Source organism: Musca vetustissima, unplaced genomic scaffold (assembly GCF_032173495.1).
Source record: "Musca vetustissima isolate MV318-11 ecotype Yass unplaced genomic scaffold, APGP_CSIRO_Mvet_v1 utg13025, whole genome shotgun sequence".
Taxonomy (NCBI): Eukaryota; Metazoa; Arthropoda; class Insecta; order Diptera; family Muscidae; genus Musca; species Musca vetustissima.
In genome coordinates, this window is record NW_026876622.1 from 43,462 (window position 1) to 53,624 (window position 10,163).

Here is a 10,163-nt window from a genome sequence, read left to right on the forward strand (position 1 = left end):
GAACTAGTTCGTTTCGAAACGACTTAGCTCTAGTAATTATTGCAGAAGTGACACACTGCTTGTGGACGCCATTGGTCTATGAATTTCGTACAAACTGTAGCATGCATAATTTCCCAAATACTGTGTTCAATTGTCGCAATCGTCTTTTCATATTTTTTCTGTTCAAAATGGATGAGATTTTCTTCTAATTTTTGTATTTATCGACAAATGTTTGACTATAAACCGACCTAAAATATGTAATATAATTGTGGAACGAACTAGTTCAATGGAATAGTGGAAAAGTTCAATGGAACTAGTTCCTTTTTTTGCTTTCGTCAAACTAGTTCCTTTGGATACAAGGAACTTTTGAAAGAACTATGGAACTAAATGAATTACCTAGTTCCTTATACGATAAAGACTGTGCCGCTTCAGGGACGAAATTTCTCAACTATACCATACTATTTAATTTTATATATTTCGATGTAATTCTGGTCCCATAACCTGTTGAACGTTATACCTGTTTTTGTTTCCGAAATAGAAGGCGTCTGCTTAGCAGTTACTCTGAACTATGTGAAATGTTGGGATCTAAAAATGACAGTTCGGATGGTGAATTTATTTAGTTCCTCATGTTTCAATCGTTCCTGTCAATGAACTAAGTGAACCAGGAGATCTAGATGAACTATTGGATCTAAAGGAAGTACCTGAACGGAAGCAATACCGATCATTCTTTTTGTTGAACGTTATACCTGTTTTTGTTTCCCAAAATAGAAGGCTTCTGCTTCGCAATTACTCTGAACTATGTGAAATCTTTTAGAATTAAAAATTACAGTTCGGCTCGCTCATTCATTTAGTTCTTCACAGTTCAATCGTTCCTGTCAATGAACTAAGTGAACGAGGAGATCTAGTTAGATAAACGATTGGATCTAAAGGAAGTAGCTGAACGGAAACAATACCGATCATTTTTTTTTTGTTGAACGTTATTCCTGTTTTTGTTTCCCAAAATATAAGGCTTCTGCTTCGCAGTTACTCTGAAATATGTGAAATGTTTTTATTAAAGTTAAAAACTAAAAAAGACAGTTCGGCTCGCTCATTTATTTAGTTCGTCATGGTTCAATCGTTCCTGTCAATGAACTTAGTGAACGAGGAGATCTAGATGAACGATTGGATCTAAAGAAATTATCTGAACGGAAGCAGTACCGCTCGTTCTTTCTGCGGAACAGTTCCATTGAGCTAGTTCATGCTGATGCGACACAACTCTAATCAAGTATTGCAATGAACTAAACACACATGACACTCCGATTGTGTGTTCCCACCAAAAATTGGCATATTAAGTAATATACATACACTTGTATGTACGACATTAATCGTAATTGGAATCGACGGGTCATCACATTAACGGTTAATTATTAAAATTCCCAATTAAAAAATAGTTATTCGAAAAATGTAGATTGAACATGATCCACTTCAAAGCCTTAGCCGGCATTGTTTTAAATAAACAACAGCGAATTTTTTCGAAAACCAAAATAACTATTTTGACTGCACTCAGAAATGAAGTTCATAGCCTATAGAAATTATATAAAACAAATCAGTTTGCTCCTGTTGTGGTTTATAATTGGCACCCAAGCAATTGCAATATTTAAGGTAAAAAAGAATTGAAAATTTTTTGAAAATATAATCTAAGGTAAATTATTATCTGCACCCTCCCAGAGAAACTGGACTTTTGAATTGAAAAAGGTGGAAGTGACAACATCCAATGCGGATTTATTGAATATGAGTGATTTTCGGGCGGAACGTGTTGGTCGGGGTCAGCATGCCTTATATGGGAAAATTTATTTGAATTTCGATATCAATGAAGATGATGGGAATGAGGTAATCACATTAATATTTTTTTTTAATTTTTGTTAGGTTTTTAACATATTTTTGTTCTGTTAACCCAAAGCTGGAGGTGGAAATCTATCGCAGTGCCTCAAATATGCATGATTTTCGTCCACTACCATTCCGGATTTATCGCACACATTTAATTAACATTTTGAATACCTTTTATAAGGATGCAGCAATGGAAAATTTAAAAAATTGTTCCAATTTACCACAGTTTGATGATGTCTTTGAGCCGCCATTAAAGCGGGATATATATTATTTTGACAAGTGTATCTTTGATGAGTCGGGATTTCCGGATTTTATTGTAGAGGGTTACTATAAGGTACTGGCTCGTGGTCATGGCCCAGTGGAGTGGACAATGATGTTTATTTCTCTAATTGAAACTGTATCGTAAATTTTAATTTTTGGCAAAAAAATAAATTAATAAATAAAGTGCCTACAGGGTGACAATAAATTAACAATACAATTTTGTTAAAAAGGGCGATTATTTTTTCAAAGTGCCAAGAAAATGCGTAAAATTAAATTTTTAGAGGCATTTAAGGACTATAGGCGTGGATGTTTTCAAAACATTTTTTCAAGGACTATAAATAGGAGTGGATGTTCTCAAAACATTTTTTCAATGACTGTAAATAGGCCTGGATTTTGTGCAGAATATTTTTTAAAGGATTTTTTACAAATAAATTTCAAAGGCTGTAAATAGGCGAGGAGTTTTTAAGAATATTTTTTCAAGGCATATAAACAGGCGTAGATTTTTTAAGAATATTTTTGAAGGGTTCAGGCTGTTTAAAAATCACGCCTTACATACTTAGCTGGCTTGTAAGTGTAAAAAAGATTTCCAAGCGCATCGATCTTGTGCGCATCTCCTCCCAGTTGAAAAACCACGTTCCAAGATGTTGCTTTCTATCTAGTTCGTGGCCTTCCTCTTCTACGGGAGCCATCAGTAGGCTAGACTTTATATGCCTTTTGAGCTGGGGCATTCTCATTCATTCGATGGCCTAGCCATCGTAATCGCTGCAGCTCAATACGACTGACTATGTCGATGTCCGCGTATAAATTGTAGAGCTCGTGGTTCATTCGACACCCCAATAGCTGCCTCATCTGTTTGCGCAAGTACCCATGCTTCTGGCGGGAGGTGGCCTTGTTTCTAAACTGCTTACTTAGACCATAGTAGCATCTGTTGGCTATCACAATCCTTCTCCGAATTTCAAAACTCATGTCATTCGTTTTATTTATGGCGGTACCAAGGTATATAAAGTCTTTAACTACCTCGGAGCTATAGTTCTCAAGTTCCACAATTGGTCCAAGTCTACTGGACGTCTTGCGAGTTGATACCATCAGCTTGGTCTTCTCGCCATTTACTCCCAGACCCACTTTGGCAGAGTCCTTTTCACTTTGTTCAAAGGTGGCTGTTACAGCTCGCAATATTCGACCCATTGTATCGATGTCATAGGCGAGTAACATGTCTTGTTTGGTGTACAGAGTGCCATTTTTTGTTCACCTTCGCCTCTCGTATGACCTTTTCCAGCAGGATGTTAAAAAGATCACACGACAAACTGTCACCTTGTCTGAATCCTCGTTCGGTATTAAAGGGCTCCAATAGGTCATTTCCGACTTTAACTGCTGACCTTGTGTCACTTAAAGTTATCCTGCATAGACGTATTAATTTTGCAGGAATGACGAACGTAGACATGGCTTTAAACACCTCTGAACGGATATGGCTGTCGAATGCGGCTTTTTAGTCGACGAATATGTGTCGTTGTGTTTTCCAGGATTTGGCGCATAGTGAAAATCTGGTTAATGGTGGATTTGCCAGGTCTGAAGCCGCATTGGCATGTCATGTCATTGACCATTGGCTTCAATCGTTCACACATCACACTGGATAGCACTTTATATGCGATGGGAAGGAGACTTATTATATCGTCTTGTCTCATTTTTTGTGCACGGGACACAGGATGCTGAGATTCCAATCATTGGGCATGCATTCCTCTAGCCAAATTGAACTAATCAGCCGGTGCAGGAGTAGGCCTCTGCCACCTGTTGTGTTTGCAGCTTTTCGACGTTGAGTTTCCGCGTTGTGTTAAATCGCACCTTTACTGCAACATTAAGACGAGTGCGAATCTTGGCTGCTACAAGGTAGTGGTCCGAATCGATATTTGCTTCTCTGGATGAATGCCTTCCGTCTATCACAACATGATCAATTTGATTCCTCGTTGCTTGATCAGGAGAAATCCAAGTGTTCCTGTGTATATGGAGATGCTTGAATCTGGTGCTGCTAACTACCCTGTTTTTTGCTTCCACGAAGTCAATCAACCTCATGCCATTGTCGGATGTTTCTTCATGACGGTGGGACCAAAGATATTTCCCTTCCGATTTTTGCATTAAAATCTAGTAGCAGAATTGTAATGTCATGGCCACGGCAGCGATCATATGCTGTTTCTAGGCGCTCATAAAATATGTCTTTGGTCTGCTCATCTTTGTCTTCGGACGGAGCATGGGCGCAAATAAGACTGATGTTGAAGAACTTCGCTCATCTGCTGGAGTGAATCTGTAGACGAGGTCTTTTATTCTTCTGTTAACCATAAATCCATTTCACGAAACTTAACACACATCATTCTAGACCTAATTCATTACGCTGTGCCAAATTTCGTGCAAATCGAAATGTATATAGGGACTTTGGTATACCATTTAAATTAAATCGGACGAAAATATATATGGGAGCTATATCTAAATCTGAACCGATTTTCAGGAAACTTAACACATATTATTCTAGGCTCAATTCAGTACGCTATGCCAAATTTCGTGCAAATCGAAAGATATGTAGAGACTTTGATGCACCATTTACCTTAAATCGGACGAAAATATAAGGGAGCTATATCTAAATCTGAACCGATTTTCAGGAAACTTAACACACATCATTCTAGACCTAATTCATTACGCTGAGCCAAATTTCGTGCATATCGAAGGTATATATTGATTTTGGTGCACCATTTACATTAAATCGGACGAAAATATATATGGAGCTATATCTAAATTTGAACCGATTTTCATGAAACTTACCACATATCATGCTAGGCTCAATTCAGTACGCTGTGCCAAATTTCGTGCAAATTGAAATATATAGGAACTTTGGTGCACCATTTACAGTAAATCGGACGAAAATATATATGGGAGCTATATCTAAATCTGAACCGATTTTCACGAAACTTAACACATATCATTCTAGGCTCAATTCAGAACGCTGTGCCAAATGTCGTGCAAATCGAATGATATTTAGGGACATTGGTATACCATTTACATTAAATCGGACGAAAATATATATGGGAGGTATATAGAAATCTGAACTGATTTTTCCCATTTTAAATAGGGTTCGTCCCTGGGCCAATTAAGTGACCTGTGCCAAATTTCATCCAAATCGCATCAATGCGACCTGTACTTTGTTAACAAAAATACATGGACGGACGGACATGCATAAATCGACTTAAAAAGTGATTCTATGCATCTTCTTAAATGAAACCATGTGTCTATCTCCTTTCCTTTTGCCTGTGACCAGGGATGGTCCGTGTGACGAATTTTTAGGTTTTCGACCGTCAAAAAGGTGTAAACGTCGATAACGTCATATACCTGTATAAAATGTAATAAATGTAGTAAACGTCGTTTATTTCAATATTATCAGCAAATAAGGTTATTTTCAAGAATATATATTATTTTTACATATATCTGACTATTCCTTGCTAGAACTGATAAAAATTTCTAAATTTTTTTGAGAAGAAAATTTTCAATTTTTTATGGATTTGAGTAAAGCATGCGTAATTTCCAAATTGATTAAAGGAAATAGCTATTTTGTCAAAAACCTAATGGATTTGGGTAGGTTTCCGACGTTTCTGACGTATGTATTATACGTCGGAAATGTATGTCATTTACGTCACTGTTTCTGACAGGCCATCTCTGCCTGTGACAAACATATGCACAAAGACATAATACCATGTACCACAGTGTGGTGAAGGGTATAATTATTTGAAAAATCCACGCTTTATATAGGCCTAGGAAACAATTATTAAAAAAATCACGCTTTATTTGGAGCCTAGAAAAAGTTATTTTAAAAATCCACGCCTGCATTGCGGCTATTCCCGTCCTGAAATCCATAAATTAGGTAAAATAAATACTTTCATACTTTCGTGTGTATAAAATCAATCTTAATTGGAATCGTCGGGTTGTCGTATTGTCGAATAATTATTAGTTAAACAGGCAATTAATAAAAAAATCAAAAAAAAAAAAAAAATGTTTGATGCACTTCATAACGAACTTCGAACCTGGTTCTATATAAATATAACCAAATCCCCGACAATATTAAAATTAGTTTTTCAACTTGACAATAATGAAGTTCATGGTGTATTTAAATTTTATTGAACAAATATGCGTGTTATTAGTATATATTTTAATTGGCACTCAGGCAATAGCCATATTTAAGGTAAAGAAAAAAAAATATTGAAAAACATTGAAAATATATTTCAAAGTCAATTTTCATGTACCCTAGAGAAACTGGACCTTTGAATTGAAAAAAGGTCGAAGTGACATCCTCAAATCCGCTTTTATTGAATATGAGTGATTTTCGGGCGGAACGTGTCGGTCGTGGTCAGCATGCCTTATATGGAAAAATATATTTGAATTTCGATATTAATGCAAATGATGGAAATGAGGTAACATTTTATTATTTGCCAATTTAATGTTTTAAAAAAATATATTTTTGTCTCTTATCTAAAAGCTCGAAGTCGATATATATCGCAGTGCCTCAAATATGCATGATTTTTGTCCACTACCATTTAAAATTTATCGCACCCATTTAATTCATATGCTCAATACCTTTTACAAGGAAGCGGCAATGGCAAATTTTAAAAATTGTTCGAATTTACCACAATTTGAGGGATTCTTTGAGCCACCATTAACACTAGAACGCCGAAGGCAGTCATTTTGACTGCTTTCCAATTTCAAGTAAAAAAGCAACTGTGCATTTATTGACACTTTTATTTTAAATTTGGTGATTTTTTTATAATAAACGTAATTCTATGAGATACCAAAAGTCACCAAATTTAAAAAAAAGTGTCATTAAATGCACAGTTGCTTTTTTACTTGAAATTGGAAAGCAGTCAAAATGACTACCTTCGGCGTTCTAGTGTTAAAACGGGATGTCTATTATTTTAACAAGTGTATATTCGATGAATCGGGATTTCCAGATTTCATTGTTGAAGGATATTATAAGGTACTGGTTCGTGGCCATGGTCCTGTGGAGTGGACAATGATGTTTATCTCTCTAACACAAAAAAATCGAAATGTAGACATTTTCGATCCTAACTCATTACAATTATGCCTGACAGTAATGAGACGTCATAACATCTACTATAATTTATTTATCTGATAATTACCTACTCACTATGTCGCATACTGCAATGTGAATCATATAATGTGGTCACTCAAACTCAAATGCTGATGTCACCAAACACTCCGTCATAGGTCATCGGAATGCCACTACTACAACAGCAGCAACAACAAAAATCTAATAAATGTTTATTTCGATTTTTGGTGTGCCTCATAAAGAAACATAAAACTTCAACTACTAGCCTTTATCCGCAATTTGCAATCAGCAACTTTGACCTGACCTTAAACTTTATGGCGATTGAACTTTGACACGCAGAACACATAACAAACAACCACTCGTAAAACATGAGAATTTGTAACAAATGGCCTAGGCCTAGGAAAAAATTATTTAAAAAATCGACGTCCTATATAGGCCTAGGAAAAAATTATTTAAAAAATCCACGTCCTATATAGGCCTAGGAAAAAATTATTTAAAAAATCCACGTCCTATATAGGCCTAGGAAAAAATTATTTAAAAAATCCACGTCCTATATAGGCCTAGGAAAAAATTATTTAAAAAATCCACGTCCTATATAGGCCTAGGAAAAAATTATTTAAAAAATCCACGTCCTATATAGGCCTAGGAAAAAATTATTTAAAAAATCCACGCCTTATATGGGGCAAGGCCTAGGAAAAAAATTATTTAAAAAATCCACGTCCTATATAGGCCTAGGAAAAAATTATTTAAAAAATCCACGTCCTATATAGGCCTAGGAAAAAATTATTTAAAAAATCCACGTCCTATATAGGCCTAGGAAAAAATTATTTAAAAAATCCACGCCTTATCTAGGGCCTAGAAAAAGTTATTTAAAAAATCCACGCCTTATCTAGGGCCTAGAAAAAGTTATTTAAAAATCCACGCCTCATCATACTTACCTAGCTGGCTTGTTACAGAACGGTTTTCTATAAGACGAGCTTAAAAAAGATGTCCAAGCGCGTCGGTCTTGTGCTCATCTCCTACAATATGAAAGACCACGTTCCAAGATGTTGTTTTCTACTTGGTCTTTCCATCTGATTCGTGGCCTTGCCCTTCTACGGGAACCATCAGTAGGCTCGCTTTTATATGTCTTTTGAGCTGGGGGATTATCATTCATTCGCACAACATGGACATGGTAGTCGCTGCAGCTCAATACGTCGATGTCCGCGTATAAATTGTAAAGCTCGTGGTTCATTCGACGCCGATATTCACCGTCGACGCAGATCGGCCCGTAGATCTTTCGCAGAACTTTTCTTTCAAACATCCCAAGAGCTGCCTCATCTGCTTGCGCAAGTACCCATGCTTCAGATCCATATCAACAGCACGGGTAGTATCAGCATCTTGTAGAGTGTGAGTTTGATCTGGCGGGAGGTGGCCTTGTTTCTAAACTGCTTACTTAGACCATAGTAGCATCTGTTGGCCATCCCTATCCTTCTCCGAATGTCAAAACTGATTTCATATGTTTTATTTATGGCGGTACCAAGGTATAAAAAATCTTCTACCACCTCGAAGCTGTAGTTTATAAGTTCCATAGTTGGTTCGAGTCTACTGGACGTCATGCGCGTCACCTTGGTCTTCTCGCCGTTTACTGCCAGATCCACTTTGGCAGACTCCTTCTCAATTTGTGCAAAGGTGGCTGTTACCGGTCGCAATGTTCGACCCATTATATCGATGTCAACGGTGTAGGCGAGTAACATGTGTTGTTTGGTGTACAGAGTGTCTTTTCTGTTCACCTTTGCGTCTCGTATGACCTTTTCCAGCAGGATTTTAAAAAGATCACACGACAAATTCATCTTGTCTGAATCCTTGTTCGATATTGAAGGGCTCCGATACGTCCTTTCCAACTTTATCTGCCGTACTTGTGCCTCTTAAAGTTATCCTGCATAGCCGTATTAATTTTGCAGGAATGCCGAACGTAGACATGGCTTTAAACACCTCTGAACGTTTAGGGCTGTCGAATGCCACTTTATAGTCGACGAATAGGTGGTATGTGTCGATGTGTTTTTCGTGGGTTTTTTTCCAGGATTTGGCGCAAAGTGAAAATCTGGTCAATGGGAATTTGCCAGGTCTGAAGCCCCATTGGTATGGTCCAATAATATCATTGACCCTTGGCTTCAATCGTTCGGACAGCACACTGGATAGCACTGTATATGCGACGGGAAGAAGGCTAATTCCTCAATAGTTTGCACATATCGTCTTGTCTCCTTTTTTGTGCACGGGCCACAGTATGCTGAGGTTCCTATCATTGGGCATGCATTCATCTAGCCAAATTGTATTAATCAGCTGGTGCATGCTCCTGACCAGAATCTGACCACCAGTCTTGAATAGTTCGGCTGGTAACCCATCGGCTATTGCTGCTTTATTGTTCTTGAGCCCATTAATTACTTTTATGACCTCATCTTGCCTAGGTGGTATACACTCTATACCATAATTTCATATTGATTCTGGGGTATATTCTTCACCGCGAGTATTTGATAGCAGAAGTTTGTCAAAATGTTCCTTCCAGGTTTGGTGTTTTACTCGTTGGTAAAATTTCCGGACTTTCTTTCTGACTCCTGTATATATCGATACACAACCCATTTAGGGCCTACACAAAAATTATTTAACAAATCCACGCCTCATCTAGGGCATAGAAAAAAATTATTACAAGTCCAAGCCTTATGTAAGCCTAGAAAAAAAAATTATTTAACAAGTCCACGCCTTATGTAGGCCTAGAGAAAAATTATTTTAAAAATCCACGCCTTATTTTCCTAGGCCTATGAAAATGTTATCTAAAACATCCAAGCTCTTTAAAGGCATAAGAAAAAATATTTTAAAATCCACGTCCTATATAGGCCTATGAAACATTATTTTACAAATCCACGCCTATGTAGATCCTTTCAAGATTTCTAATAATATTTTATTTCATTTTTTATTT

General features: G+C 36.8%; 1 protein-coding gene across 1 annotated transcript; it reads left to right on the top strand.

Moving 5' to 3' along the window:
• Positions 1–1,686: 1,686 nt before the first annotated feature.
• On the top strand, positions 1,687–2,251 carry LOC133321169 (uncharacterized; the record flags this gene model as incomplete). The annotated part of the gene is made up of 2 exons (XM_061530262.1): positions 1,687–1,848; positions 1,919–2,251. Coding segments are annotated over 2 exons (495 nt in total), but the record flags the coding sequence as incomplete, so codon positions are not given.
• Positions 2,252–10,163: the final 7,912 nt, after the last annotated feature.